A 16,273-nucleotide genomic window follows, 5' to 3' on the forward strand; every position below is an offset into this window, starting at 1 on the left:
CCTGCTCTAACCACAGTATATGTAAATCAGGATTACCTGATCTTCATCATGATGAGCTACCCAGAGGCTTTCATCCAACAGTTAAACAACTTTTGTAAAATCCTGTAAAACTAACCACACCTATGAGTGCTGTCTCAATACGGAGAGATCATTAGAAGGAGCTGACTGTCATTTATTGATATACAGAATTCAGTTATGCTATTTGGCGATTAGACTCAGAATGAAATCCCAGCGGTGATGGGAATTGCAAGACCCCCCTGGAGTCTAGATGCCAGTGGTGATGAAGATAAGATGGAGGCTTGGATGGAGTGAGGAGGTGGGTTGCACAAAGCACACTGCAAGGGAGAATAAAAGATGAGAAGTGGGATTATAGCGTGGAGGCTGATTGAAGATACAGAAATAATGTCATCGTTGAGTTTTACAGTGTGGGAAAGTGGAAGTGATGTAATTAACATACTAGCAGCCAAACACCTGGACAAGAAGACAGATGAGTGAATGCAGATCTTAGTGAACTTGCACACAGGCTTCATTTGAGGATTGCAGTCACACCTGTTTAGTAATTTAGCCTCTTAGATGTAAAGGGATCTCATATCCACAGTCTGAGAAGACAATTTTTCAATTTTCAAACTTCACAAAGTCCTAACGGGGTTTAGCTGACATTAGAGTTTTCAAGAGGATTAAATTTCAAATTAAATTGTTAAAATTCATCATGAAAAAACAAACTGTTTGTTTTTACCAGCAGTACTGTTGCAGTTCATGCCTGTCTGGGCTGACATGTGCAGTTCTGTGTTTAATGAACGTGCAGTAAGGAGCGGTGAATAATCAGAGGATAACGTTCAGCATGTTTAATGCCCAGAGACTGACTGTGCTCTGAAGACTGCTGAATTTGAAATATCTGTCTCTCGTAGTGTTTTATATTGAGTGTGGATCAAATAGCTGAAAATAGAGCCATCTATAAATAAAATATGGTCGAAAAATATCTTTTTATTGCTTTCATCTGCAGAGAGAGAATCTCTCTGACAAGTTTATTATTCATCCACACACACACACGCGCGTACGGCACATGTGCCCGCATTTTATTCACAGATTTGCATCTTCGTGAGACGTCAGCTCACCAGGAACTCGTCGTTCAAAGGTTTCACGGCGGTTTATTATTCCACCCCCACTCCACAGTCACCAAAAGAGTAGAGGCAATGACCTTGAAGCCAAAAGAAGATGTGAGTGTCTGTGTGTGAGCGTTTGTGTGTGTGTGTGTGTGTGTGTGATAGACATAAAGATACAGATCTCATCTCGGCTGGTTCTGCCGTCGTGACAAACGACAGGTCGACCGCCGGCACCGCACCTCGGGCTGCCGGTGGAGGAATGATTCCTCTTTACTCCAGCTATTCATTCATCTTCACCCTCCTTCTTCACTTCCACGCTTGATCCTTCTGCCGTTTCCATAGTAACCCCCAAAACCACCCCCACCCTGGTTAGCAGTGAGAGAGAAGCATGCTGGGTAATTTGACTTCACCTAAAACGTTTCTCCTCGGGGACTTTTCTGTCCTTGAACCATTTTTCCTTCATCATACACCAATTTTCCTGCCCGAGGTGGACTGAATTAAGTATTTAGCATATAAGACGTTTTCAAATATAAGCTCATCTGTTTGGACCGTGTTAAAGGATCCCATACCTACACACATAAAGTTTGTTAAATTTCAGACATTTGTGCATATTTACTGTGTGATGCTTTCAGGGAATGGACTAAAGAATATGTTTAAATTTAAACTGTGTATAAAAGATAGTTGGCGAAGACTCAATTGAAACCTTTTAAATCACAACTTGCTTTATCCTCCCATTTGAGCTAAGGTAAAAATTCAAGATCAAAGATTAAGAAAGCGGCGGATTAGAGGAGTCGCCCCCTACTGGCCATTAGAATGAATGCACTTTTAAGGACTTCCATTCCTGACCTCAAAGCCCCATCCGTGTTTTATATGCAGTCTGTGGTTTTGAATAAGTATATTTGTACAGTTATGATTTGCAGTGATATTAAATAAAAAGCTGAAAAGTTACTATTTATGGTATTATGTATAAAAGGGGCTTCCCATATGGAAAAGATATATATAAATCTTATAAAGTTTGCATCTGTCTTGTGTGAAACTTGTATGAAAAGCATACAAGAGTAAAAACAGATATAAGATCCCTTGAAAAATTATATAATGAAACTTGTATGTTTTGGATACTTACTAAAACAATATATGAAAGTAATGAGAAAGTGGCCACTTTCATGAGTAAATCATGTAAGCCTTATATGATTTACTCATGAAAGTGGCCACTTTCATGAGTTAAGTCATATAAGTTTTTACTATTTCTTTTCCATATGGGTTTGTATTCACATATAGGAGATATTATGGTAAATGGTAAATGGCCTGTATTTGTATGGCGCTTTACTTAGTCCCTAAGGACCCCAAAGCGCTTTACACATCCAGTCATCCACACATTCACACACTGGTGATGGCAGCTACATTGTAGCCACAGCCGCCCTGGGGCGCACTGACAGAGGCGAGGCTGCCAGACACTGGCGCCACCGGGCCCTCTGACCACCACCAGTAGGCAACGGGTGAAGTGTCTTGCCCAAGGACACAACGACCGAGACTGTCGGAGCCGGGGCTCAAACCGGCAACCTTCCGATTACAAGACAAACTACCAACTCTTGAGCCACGATGCAGACTGGGAGCATAGTTCTCCAATATTGGCTTCTCTTCATTGTATGTTTCTTAAATATAGGATCAAATTTAAAATCCTTCTCCTCACATGAAACGTCTTGAAGAATCTGGCCCCATGCAAGCTTACTTATGCTTCCTAGACCATTTAAAAGTAGAATGGGAGGCAGAGCCTTCAGCTTTAATAATAATAATAATAATAATAATAATAATAATACATTTTATTTATAGGCGCCTTTCAGACCCTTAAGGCCACCTTACAGTAACACGTAAACAATACCATAAAAAACATAAGAAAAATGTATATATAGCAAACATAGTAGGATAAAATTTAGACATAAACAGTCATAAAAGTATAAAAGCAAATATAAAAACTGAGCAAGGTAAAAATGGCCCTCTTCTGTGAAACCAGCTCCCAGTTTGGATTTGAGAGACAGACACTCTCTCTATTTTTAAGATTAGGCTTAAAACTTTCATTTTTGATAAAGCATATATGACCATATATATGGCTGTTATTCATAATAGATACAAAAGTAGAGAAACATGGCTTGTCTCTGCCTAGTAGCCTTTTGAGGTATAATTGCAATGATGAATGTGGTTTATTTGATAGAGTTGTCTAGAATATGAAGTGTAGTTTAGCTGATAGTATTCACTGTGTGTATTGTAGAGACTGAATTTGAACACTGTGTTAGAAACACCTTTACAATAAGAGTCGAGGAACTACAAGTATTTTATTTTCCACGTTCAGTTTTCTTTTCACAAAGTATCGTGTACATCCTCAAGGCCTACCAAATGCACTTCCTTTGTCTTGTAACATTCACAAAGTGACTTATTTACAGGCAAAGTTTGGACAATAATCTCTGTTGATGACTTGTTCAGTTTCTTCTTTGAAGCTTCTGAGTGTCGGATCTCTGTGTCACTGACGGAAACTCCCCGGCAGCAGAAGAGCGAGAAGCAAAACAAAAAAAGCACCTTTGAGGACACAAACTGTCAAAACAACGCTGATATGTTTTCTCAGTTTATAAATCGAATCTTTGAATTTCTTAGCTCAGTTCACCTGTTTACTCGTTAACACTCGCTGGTGGTTACAGAGAAAATTCTGCTGATGTATTTTGAATAAAATCGTCTGAATCACTGATCTGAAAGCACAAAATCACCACAGCAATAGTTTCTTGATTTTCAATAAGAACACAACAAAGATTAGTGTAGTATTTTTCTGTTTTCTATTGGGAAAACATTTAATAATTATAAGCTACACTTATAAACTAATCCACACAAATAAGCAGCTTCTAACTTTTAGCTGTGGGTCTGTGGGTCTTAACACAAGCAGCAGAGCACTTGACCACAGCAAACGAGGAAGCAGTGCAGTGGTCAGCAATGCTGACTCACAGTAAGAAGGTCCAAGTTGGACTTCATCATCTGGCTTTTCCTTGTGGAGTTAGCATCATGTTTGTGTGTCCTCTCACAGTACAAAGACATGCTATTAGTGGGGTTAGATTAATTAGTAATGATACCTATGAGTGTGAATGGCTGTCTATCTCTCTGTGTTCGCAATGCAACAGACTGATGATCTGTCAGGGTGAGCCCTGCTCCTCACCCAGTGGTAGCTGGGATAGACTCTAGATCCTGATAAGGACGACGTCCTTTGCCATTGATTCTGGTTTGTGCAGCTGTGGATACAAGCACCCAATTTTATGTGTTTCCCCTCTATAGTCCTCACAGGACTCTGTGCAGTCCTGTGAAAAACTAAGTATAACCTTACTGCTTCTATAGGAATTAAAAGTAAATGAAATCATATGCACTTGATTAATTGACAAAAAAATGTAAGTGTGATTGACTTTGCCTTAAAAAGCATCTTGAAAATCATCACACAAAATAATCAATCTTAAATTTTCAAATGGATAATAGAGCCACGCTAGTGTGGACGTAGCCTAAGACTTCTACTCCATTACATCACTTTTTTAAATCTTAAATGTATTTTCAAACAGGTATAATTAAATCTGAGTAGCTTAAACATTAACCTTAATAAAATTTAATAATCCAGTGATGAAAACATGGTGTGGCTTGGCATTATGAGTCAAAGCCGCTGAATGTGGCCTTGAATTCCTTTTTTTCTCTTCTCTTTCAACGTGCATTACTGTTTAATATGTCAACACTGAGGCTGTTTATAAAAAGGTCTTTGGTTTGCTGAGCAGGTTTAGATCGGCACCAGTGAAAACACATCAAGTGTTAAGCTGCGTAAAGTTGATTGAAGAACTTAAGAGCAGCGCCGACACATAACTGCTGCTGTGGCGTGTTGACGGATATTTTAGTAAGAGAAACAATGGCTTTAAAAAGAAAAGCTCGCCTGGAAGAATTTACTGGAGAAAATTTGAGGAAGAAACAAGGCTTATGTTGTTTCATTACAGTTTTAATGCTCTGAATGACTCTGATGGATTGAGCTTTCACATTTTTCAGGCAGTTAAAGACAACTCCAGTAAAGCGAGAAAAAATGTCACATTGCAAATGTTTTGCTTATAACTCGAAAAATGTGGATTGTGCAGAATTGTCCACATGCTTCTATTTTCACTCCCTCAAACAAATCAGCATTTTGCTTCATACCAAAAACCCCTTTTTCTGTTATTGCACTTTATTAGCGATATAACTTAAGTCAAGTGCTGTTCAGAGAAACTCTTTTTACTGCACTACCTGTGCAAAAAGTTTTCAGACAGACTTTTTTTGTCGAGCTGGGGGAAAACAGAGTTGAGTCATTTTAGAGATACTCTGTATTCCCAACCTCTGTCACTTCAGCTCCCCCTCACAAGATTTATGACCGAAAAATCCCTTTTACACATCTGTTATCTTCTTCTGCTTCTGTATTCTTCATCACCTCTCGCTGCCTCCCCCTCTTTGCCTCTCTGTGCCGGTGGGAATCCCGGCTGTGACGCCAGAAGCTGATGCCGCAGTAAAGCACCGACTCTGTTGCTGAGGCTTTGATTCAGGATGCTGTAGTGCCCTTGATGTGTCAAACTATTAACAAAAAAACTGCAATGAGAAGGGTAGAAGAGCAAGCTGAATCACGAGTGAGGTTTAGACTCATCACGCATGCCTCTCTTTCTCCTGTTTGCCCACTTTTCTTTTCCTGGAGCAAACACGGCCATCAACAACATGTAGCTGCTTATTTCATTGAGTCAGGCATTTCCAAAATATGAACCATGTGTTTGTTAGCCTCTCCCTTCCTCAGCTGTGACCCCAGTCATGCTGCGTTACGAGGCCCAAATCCCCCGAGTGGAAACGTCAGCACAACATAAACAGCTGACCCTCTCCTTACACGTGCAGATATGCAGAGTCGCAGCCAAGCATCAGGAACTGCTAGCAGCACACGTGTTTCCTCGGAATTACAACATTTTAACTGGAGAATTAAACCTTTAGATGGAGATGGATATGCTTCAAAGGGCATTTCTGATCACAGTGGTCAGTGTTGGGGAGTAACGGAATACATGTACCGCCGTTACGTATTTAAAATACAAAATATGAGTAACTGTATTCCGTTACAGTTACCGTTTAAAAAGGTGGTATTTAGAATACAGTTACTTTGTTGAAATAAATGGATTACACGGCGGTACTTCCCTGTTTCATATTGTGGCGGGTCAGGACTGTTTGGGTTTTGTTTGACAGTTACGTTCTGTTGTTCCAGGCGGCAGCGTTACGGTTGCCATGGTTACAGGGTGACTCTCTCTCTGCGTGTTTCCTGGGTGAGAGAGGCCTTTTTGTTGTTGTTGTGCTAAGCTAATAGGCAGAATGCTACTGGTATAGCTCTGAATGTAGCATCATAGGCAGTGTAGTCCGTGCTGCAGGGAGAATGGACTGCCATACCCGTTATGTGTCTGTGAGCGAGGGAGGGAGAAAAAGGAAAAGTACGAGCTGTCATCGAGCAAAAACGGGAGCTGGAAGCATGTAAATATAATAATAACCACTGCAGCCAAGAAGAGAGCCTGACGAGCCCAGCTGTAAGTAAGCTATTAAGACTCGACTGTACACCGTGTTCGTGTTTTCCTCCAAAAACAATAAGTTCCGTTGGAACAGCCTTTCAACGCCTCTCTCTGTCTCTCGCTAGCAAAGTTGACCCAGACAACAAAGTAAAGCTAGTTTTCAGCTACGAGCCCGACACAGAACCCACCGTATTAGCCAGAGGTCCCTTTACTACGGTTCGGAGCCGCGGACCTTCAGTAACAGTAATAAATCACAGCAATAGTACATTCATGTAGTTGTAAACAGCATGATAATATATTAAGTAATCCAAAGTATTCAGAATACGTTACTCTCATTGAGTAACGTAACGGAATACGTTACAGAATACATTTTGGGGCATGTATTCTGTAATCTGTATTCTGTAATGGAATACATTTTAAAGGTAACCTTCCCAACACTGACAGTGGTATGAACTATGTGCAAACATTTTTTTCCCCTATATTTGCAGAAAGGTGACTGGTGTATGCCTGTATGCTTGCTCTGCTGCTGCTGTAGTTACCGAACCCACATTATAGAAAGCTACCTTCAAATTCACGTGTCCAGTCGCACTGCAGGCACATTATAGCTTTAATATACAGTTAATAATACATCCTTTTCCATCTGGGATAAGTGTGGTCAAAGTATTATGGAATCTTGCCTCCTTCTGGTAATTGAGGACATGACGGTTCAAACTGAAGACTTATTCGACTGTCCGTTAGACATTGTTATTGTCAGTTATGCAGGTGCTTTTGCAAACATAATGCACACAGTCTGAATTTTTTATCTCCTGGGTGTGAAAACTCACCGTGACAGCAGACAGCAGTTTGTTTTGCTTGTGTTAGCCTTCACATTAATTATGTCACACCTGGAAAGAGACAAAGTGGATGCGTACGTTTGTGTGTGTGTACCTGGGTGAAATCTACAAAACTGTCACTGAGGAAAGGGAACGAGACGATGTGCATTGAATTTGTGCATGCTTGGAGTCAATGTGTGCGCGTGCATTAATCTCCATCTCTCTGCAGCAACTGGCTTTCCAGGACGGGTGAGCAATTGCTAACCTCATCATTAGTGTGCGTGCGTGTATCTCCGTGTTTGCATAAGGATCATTATCTCGTTGTTAAATCCAGAGACTGTGAATCTTGCTTAGACTTCTTTAGTGCCAGAGAGAAGACGAATTCAGGGAGAGAAAGAGCAGCGGTTTGTACATATTGTGTCAGAAATAAGTTCAGTTTTGTTACTGAAACAGGAAACTGTGACTGCAAACAGAAACACTGTCATTCAGCACCACAGTGTCATGGAGACATCATTAAATCCCAACTGTAAATCTCAGTAGGCAGCATCAGCAGCCGGGGACTGGACTATCAGGGCCTCCGGTCTTGACTGCTGTCTGATACACATTTGGGCTGTGCTTAGCCAGGCCCCATGGGCTAAGACCACCAAGCACTCTCCCTCAAGCTTCCTACCCAGGTCTGGTTCCAGTGTGGGGCACCCTCTCCTGGGCAGGGTAAACTGGTCCCTTGTTATTTTAGCTTTCACGGGGACCAACATAAAAGCCCATGGAATGACAGGAACACACAAACCTTTCCACCACACTGAGGTGATGAGTCACAGGGGAGCATTAGGGGAGTGGGAGATCAGGGCGTTGGGTTGAAGAGAGAGCTGTGCATAAAAGCAAACGTGTCAATTTGCCGGTTTGATCTATGCCCTTATCCTCACCGGTGGTCACGAGCTCTGAGTAATGACTGAAAGAATAAGATCACCAATATAAGCAGCAGAAATTAGCTTTCCGTGAGCTCTTCCTTAGAGACGGGTGATGAATTCCGTCAATCACCTCAGAGTCGAGTCGCTACTCCTCTGCATAAAAAGGAGCCAGCTGAGGGCATGTTCTGCTGGGACGAGGTCCCAGGGTGGAGCCAGGACACGCTGGAGAGATTACATCTCTTGGCTCAAATGTTAGCATCCTGACATAGTAATTGATGGAACAAGATAAATATTATACCTGATAAGATATATTAGCACTGTCACTGTGAGCATGTTAGCATGATAAGGGTAGGCTTAATAGTGCTACTTTATTTAAGTACAGCCTCACAGAACTGCTAGCACGGCTCTCGTCATAGTCTTGACTCTTGGTGTCTTTGGCTTATTGGAATTATATTCTCTGTGATTCTTTGTTTTGTTAGTGTTTCTCTTATGTGTGAGTGTATTTATTCCTCTTAAATTATTTCCTCACTGTTTCATCCTCTTGTGTCAAATTCATTCATGTGTCTGTATTTTCCCAGTTTACTTATCACACTTCCTGCTTTATTTTGAAACGTAGTGTTCTTTGTGCTTTGTTTTAAGTTTTTCTTCCCTGGTCTCATCTTCTGTGATTTAGTTCAGCCGTCTCAGTCTCCCTCGCTGTCTCTCTGATTGCCCTTCAGTGTATATATAGTCACTGCCTCCCCTTGTATTTTGTGAGAGTGGCTGCTCCGACTTGCCCCTGTGTAGTTTCTTGCTTTATATTTTAGATGTTTGTAGTTTTCAGTATTTCTTTGTTGGACTTTATGTTTTGCCTCTTGTAGAATTTGAAACCAGTCAATAAAGGGTTTACTTTCAGTTCCACTCAGTCTGCTTTCACATCTCTGCATTTGGGATCTCCTCTAACACTCCACACGGTCTGAATCATCTTCAACACTTTATTCATGTTTTCACGAGAATAACGAGCTTCCATGTGCTGAACTGAAAAGTGAAGTACTTAATTTAATATTTCATCTGGACTCAAACTGAATGTTTAGTTTTAGAGTGAAAAAAGCAACATGATAACACCTTACAGTGAAAGCTAAAACTCACATTTTAGGATTAAATCTAACACTTAAGGCCAGATAAACTGGACTTTATTGGCAGTGGAAAATTCCATGGCCCATTCTTTGAAAAAATAAATTTGTTTCGACTGGTACGAATCTGAGAGCGCAGCTTATACAAGCAGAGCATGGGTCTTTTTACTCAGTACTGAGGGCTGAAAAAAAATTAGGACACCCTTGGAATTTAAATATATTACAAAATGTAAAATGTTGGCTTTTGGGGAGAAAGAGATGTGTGTCTGTTCAGTCATAAACATTTTTGAAAGTCCAATCTGTTCACAGAGGGGACATAAAGCAGAGGCTGGTGACGATGAGTGAATGAAAGGACCAGATAGTCAGGTCTCATTCTTTACGCCGCCCTTCCCCTCCCTCTCTTCCTCCCACTTTCGCCACCTCCTCTCTGCTCTTTGTTTTCTGGCTGGTTATTGTCACAGAACTCCTGCTTGAAAACAGGTGATCTCCTTTCTGTGAGCAGGGGGGATGTGGAGGAGAAAGCTGCAGATTTCTGGCAAGACTAAGAGGTCAAGCAGAAAAAGCATTGTTGTGTAAGTCCACTGGGCCACAGCAGGCTCACTCTGTGTTTTATTTTTTATTTTGAATTTGAGCTAAATTTGAGTGAAATGTAGAGCGGTGTGTGGCAGTAGGTACGTTTAGAGGGGGACATGTGTCTGTGCTGATCAGAAAGGCAGGTAAGGTAGGTGTGACTGGTCTGGTGAAAGCAAAGGGCTGCTTTCACCAGACCAGAAAATAACATATTTTCATCTATTCATCAAACAGTTTCTGCTAATCCAGCGTTTAGACAGAGTTGGCTTTATTTAAAATTTTATTCACTGATGCTTTTGACACAGTTTTAATCTACTGTGAAGGAAAACTGTAAATAATACTTTTTATTTAAGACCTTAGTCACACAAATCTGGTCTGTAAGTACGTTCCAACTATTTAAATTCAGTACATTGAATTTTAATTTTTGTGACACTGATGTCAAATTCACAAAACTCAACTTGTCAAATATGATACATTAGGCATTAAGGTAATGACCTTGTAAAACAGCAGAAATGTTATTAGTCTTGTAGTTAAGACTCCAGGCTCTGGAGGTGACCTTGTAAAACCTAATCTGCCTGTTTAATAACAGGTTTCTCTGTCTGCGGGGGGGTGAAGGAAGTGCACCGCAGGTGATTCACACTTACCTGTTTATCAGGGTTGCTACTGATATTTTGAATACAAACTGAAACAGTTGCTAAAGGCTGTTCAGAGCAGAGAGTAACATCAGGGTTGATAAAATTCAGCAGAACAAAAACGTTAACAAGGTACAGAGTTAGTCTTTTTATCTTGCTTACAGTTACAGTTGGTTTTCAAGTGCATCCGTGGTTATCAGATCACAAGTGCACAGTGTTAAATACAGGTGAAAATATCCATTAAGACACATGGTGATCTGATACCTGAAACCACTTGCTAAGCCGGTCCCACCAAATTGCACTTTGCTACTCATAAGTGACAGATAAGCCACTCAAGTCGTTCCTCGCTTCATTGCTGTACTCTGATTTTTTCCTCAAGTTACAATCATTTCTGTCTGCAGCAGTTCAGTCTGAAACCAGAGCTCCCAAACATATTTTCTCTCTGAGCATTATAGCGCTCTAAAGACCGTCTTAAGATGCTTTTAGGAAGCCGATGCCTAATGTATAATCGACGTGTGAGTGAGGCTGAATCGCAGCAGACAGAGAGAAGAAATGTCTGCTGTAGCTGTGTGTGTGTGGTTTTAATGCTGTTGGTTCTGTTTTTATATCCACTCATCTGCCTGCATCTGTTCTATTTACAGCTCTGAGTATCTGCATTGTGACTTATTTTAACTGTTCTCTGAACTCTGTTAAACTAACTGGCTGTCAGGGGGGAAATGTGCAAGAGAGAGAGCGAGAGAAGGAAAGGTAACCCAACAAAGAAGCTGTACGGCGGTGAGGATGCTGTGGTTCATCTTTAACTGCTGGATCTATTTCTCATCATTGTTTAGTTTTAACAGCAACAAAAAATGAGCATTTTGGCTATTTATACACTCAGACTTTTTGTGTTTGCTTATGAACAACAATAGAGGAATACTGCAACAGCCATCAGAGGAAATTTAACAGTAACGCATTCGAACTGTCAAAAAATAATGAAATACTTATGTGGGGGGAAAAAACTTACTGTAACCTTCATGTCTTTCATCTCAGGATTGATGTTTTAAACTTTAGAAATTGTCTTGCATTCATGTCAACTTTGAAAGAGCAAAAATGTGTTGTTGGTGTGGTGTTTGGATTGATTTTGAAATTCAAACGGGAAGGTTTGTGCATCTTTACTGGACACAGATGTCTTTGTCTGACCCCCGTGATTTTAAAGCAGGAGTAAGCAACGCTAAACCAGCAGATGGACATAAATGTTAAGAGACTTTCAAGAAATGGACAATTTAAAAATGCAGATGCCAATAGATAAATATCTCTGCAAACGTTAGCCAGGTGAGATAAGACCAGTAATTGCAGGTTTTGCCTTATTTTAAATTTGCAGCTTATTGTTATGCATCTTATCAGATCTATTGTCTAAAGGCTTTCTGACACTCCAGGCAACGTTTTCCTCCAGAGGCTGTCTTTGTTATTAACCTACAGGTCATCTTAGCATCCGAAATATCCACACTGATCTCCATCAGCTGTTCAACTGCTGCTGAAGGCAGTGCTGCAGTCTGTTAGTGTTATTTCAGTGCATCGCGCTTTGGCTTCCTGAAGGAACTGGTGATCAAATAATGGAGCAGAATGTGTTTTTCTAAATGCTACATCGTTGGTATGATTAAAATCATTCATCATTAGTTAAAGCCTGATATCAACAACACCCACGAACAGCAACAACACCCATGTGTTGTCTGCACATTCAAAGCTTGAGAGTTTTTATTCCTGCTATCGAGCTTCATTGTTGTGCAGAAACTATTAAAAACACATCAGTGTTGCACTGGGTGACATGTTTCTTCATTATCATGAACACATACACTGGTTTATAATGGTTCAATCTCACAAACACACCATCCTGCTGCCTGAAAAACTCACTAGAGTACCATGTGTACATTAACGCGATGCAGATAATAGTCTCCAACAAAAGCTCCATTTCTTCTTGTTTGAGAAACATTTGCTGTTTTAGGGCTACTAAGCTCTTTTTTTTCTAGAAAATGAAATTATATATTTGTGGGTTGTTTTTAAAGGCTTGCGTCTTCAGTAGGAACCATTGTCAGCTTGAGGAGGTGATTCTTTCTTTTTGTCATTGTGGGATTTATTGACAATAAGAAAAGATAAATAAGAAACATTCTAATATGTATACATATGTTCACCACTTTGATGCACACTAACTGAAAGTCTGACTCTGAAAGAGGCAACATTAACATTTTTTAATAAATTTTTATTGGGGTAATACTTTAATACTTACAGTATCCTGTCTTTGTCAGCCTAAACTCTCTTCTTCGCCTCTTCTTTGAACTGTTTTGAATGGTTGACACCAGGTATTTAAACTCATCCACCTTCACTACCTCTACTCCTTACATCCTTTCATCTTCACTGAACATAATCAACAGTACACAAATTTAATATCAGTAATTGCCACTAGGGCTGCCACGATTAGTCGACTAGTCACGATTACGTCGACTATTAAAATCGTCGACGACTAATTTAATAGTCGACATTCGTTTGACGCTTTGTAAGATCACAAAAGACGCAGGAATAAGTAGTAGTATTTAAGAGTGTAATAACGGAATGAAACAGAAGATGGCAGCACTGCATGTACAAGGATGCCAGCTGCCGTTAAACACCGAAGAAGAAGAAGCTGTGTCCCAAAATTCATAGCGCGGCCCAGCTCAGTTGTCAACAATGGCGGCAGCTAGTTAGTTTTAATATTACTCTTATTATTCTTTTTGGGTCACAAAATAAACGATTAACATATTTTCAGGCGAGAATGTAGCTGTGTAAACCTCAAATATCTGCTCAGTTTATCAAGACACCACATATTTTCAAAAGCGCTCCGACGTTTTCGGAGACGTCTGTTACCCACTAGCTAGCTCGATAGCTAGCCGGGGGCAAGGCTCACTACAGCCGGTGAGAACACCTGACTCCCAGCAAATCGTTTTCAAACCCACACTCAAGTTAAACATGATATAAGTCACTTGGAGTGAGTATTTTATTGGTTCCTGATTAAATCGGTTTGGCTGAGATTAAAGTTAGAGTTTTTACACAGCTGAATAAACTCAAGCAGATTAAACTCCATTGAAACAACCTGCAGATTTCATTAAAATTTAATAAACTATCATCTTGTCTTTATTTTTAGTTAGCACATACCTTAAACACTTAAAGCTGTAAGCTAATGATAGTTTTATAAGAGCAGATGCTGCTGGTGCAATAAGCTGTATGTTTTATGTCCAATGGATGATGATCTGATTAATCGACTAATCACAAAAATAATCGGTGACTAGTCGACTATCAAAATAATCGTTTGTGGCAGCCCTAATTGCCACTGGGAGCATGTTTCTATGGTAACATTGGCATTTTGGTTTGTGACTTGACTCTTAAGCCCTGCACACATACACTGTAATTGTCGCTCCATAGCTGGCTGGTGGCTGAAGGCCATGCCAGGTGTGCAGTTGTCTAGATCCCCTTCACTAATATCAGTCACTTCAGTCCTGCACTCTACGGTTGAGAATATTGGGAACTGCCCACTTTGCCTCTGTAAAGGGTTATTTCTCTTGTTGTCACTAGAAGTTGCCGGTAGTTTCTTCTGTTGAGTCACTACCATAGTGTCTTTATAATATTTTATTGCATATTTGTTGATCCAGATAGAGGAGGAGTTATCAGCTAACGCAAGCAGGCTGAATCGAAAAGCTGTATGGGTGCATCACCAAGACAGAAACGAATTAAATAATAATAACAAACAGTGCAAATGTGGTTGAAAGGTCATATTCAGTGGTTTAAACTGACAGAGGTGAGTCCTGGCAGACAGCTATAGGCTCTGGTTACCTGACTCAGCATCCACTTATCAGTCAAAGCAGAAGCCCTGCTAAAAAATATAGTTTTGGAACTAAATACAAGCTGAAATTGTGAGTTAAATAATGTCACCCTGTGGAGTTACACGAAAGTGAAACTGCTGGCGAGCGGTTGATGGAGGTTGCTGGCTGTTGCTACTGTAAATGAGATCAGTCACAAAAAGGTTGCTGCATCAAATATCTCCTTGTTATGGCTTTGGTTGCTACAGACCGGAAGGTGAGACTGCTCACCTGCAAAATAAAAGCTGTGCCTTATCTCAGAAAGCAACGTGCTAAATTCATTCCCTTTCTTGTTTTTGTTGCACTTTTTTTTAGTTGGAGATAAGTTGGTGTCTTCCGTACAAACTACAGGAGACGGTGGCAACCAGTTGCAACCAAAGCAACTCTAAAGAGGATTTTGGGGCAGAACCTCTTGGCAACAAGCTCTCACCAACTGGTTGGGGGGACACACATTTTTTCCTAGCAGCTGCTTATCATCAGGGGACTGACTGGTCTTTAGGCCCGTGTGGATGAGGTTTTCACAGCTACCAGTGGTTGCCCGGCAGTTGCCAACTGGTTGCTAACTATCTGACGAGGTTTAGCTATAGAGACCAAAACGTTTCTCTGCAGCAGGCTATAAACATGTTTATTTGGCTGTAAAGTTGGGAGAGTCTACGGAGACTGACTAATTTTTGGAGCAGAGTTTTTGGACGTTTTCCATGAACTAAAAGAAGCTTTTCTGTGTGTTTTCAGATGATTCTGATAGTTTTTAGATTTGTTTATTTAGTTATTAGGATAGAAAAATTCCCAACCCATAAAATAATTGGAAGATAAGTCAAAGAGTTTAAAAATGTTGTAAGTGTCAGTCAGTCTGTTTTCTGTCACATTTCCAACTTGAGACTTTGTAATTAAACCAGACCAGCGTGAGTCCTGTGCAACTGTGAAAATAAACATTCCTCTTACACGATTAGCTCCAGGCAGCTGCAGCATTTTATATTTCTTGCACAGAAGTCGAGCAAATGATGCAATTACAGTGATTGAGTGGTTTGTGCGCTACTTGCCAAGTTCCCACAATAACAAGTTCTGTAATTTTAACGTTTCCCTCTCTCTGTCATCCTAACAGCCGCTCTTCTCTTTTCTTCCAGGGCTGAAAAAACAGAAGTGCTGAGTGAAGATCTGCTGCAGGTACTAATGAGTCTTCATCGAATCTGTGTGTTTGTGCGAATGCTTTTCCTCTTTGGCTCGATAGTCACTGCTTCTCACAAGAAAAATCATTAGTGGAGCAAAATATTCAGCATGCATGAATTTTATGAATTATGTTTTGCTATTTTTAATGGCTTTCTGAACTGCCTTCGGGTAACATTAACGAACGCTGAAATTGAACCTCTTTGCGAGACAAAAAGTGAAACGTCCTTGCTGATTGATTTGGGGTGCGATATTGTAATTGATCAGATTAATGATGCTCTGAGTGGCAGACACATCGCTTCCACTGGTTTAATAATGAAATGAGACGCATTGAAGCCCAACAGGTAATGGTGCGGCGTCATTCACACCAACTGAGAATGATGCTGTTTTAGTGGGGGAAAAGCTCTGATGGAAAGATGGAGTTTCTATTTTTAAATCTAACCCTGTTCTGGGTTGAGGTTTGAGTGCATGTCTGTAACTGAAGCTGACACAAGCTGTGCATTAGTGGAAGGAGCTCACAGTGTGTGCTTGGTTCT

At 40.4% G+C, this 16,273-nt stretch overlaps 1 protein-coding gene across 4 annotated transcripts in view; it reads left to right on the forward strand.

Moving 5' to 3' along the window:
• Positions 1-16,273, forward strand: part of LOC102792380 (rho GTPase-activating protein 44-like) — a 109,925-nt gene that overhangs the window by 51,166 nt on the left and 42,486 nt on the right. For all 4 annotated transcript variants that reach the window (XM_006793196.2, XM_006793198.2, XM_006793199.2 and 1 more), the window contains exon 2: positions 15,698-15,737. In XM_006793196.2, the coding sequence (XP_006793259.1) occupies positions 15,698-15,737 (40 nt within the window). The remainder of the gene's footprint in view (positions 1-15,697; positions 15,738-16,273) is intronic.

The sequence above is a fragment of the Neolamprologus brichardi genome, chromosome 8, assembly GCF_056152115.1.
Source record: "Neolamprologus brichardi isolate AB-2024 chromosome 8, ASM5615211v1, whole genome shotgun sequence".
NCBI classification, from domain to species: Eukaryota; Metazoa; Chordata; class Actinopteri; order Cichliformes; family Cichlidae; genus Neolamprologus; species Neolamprologus brichardi.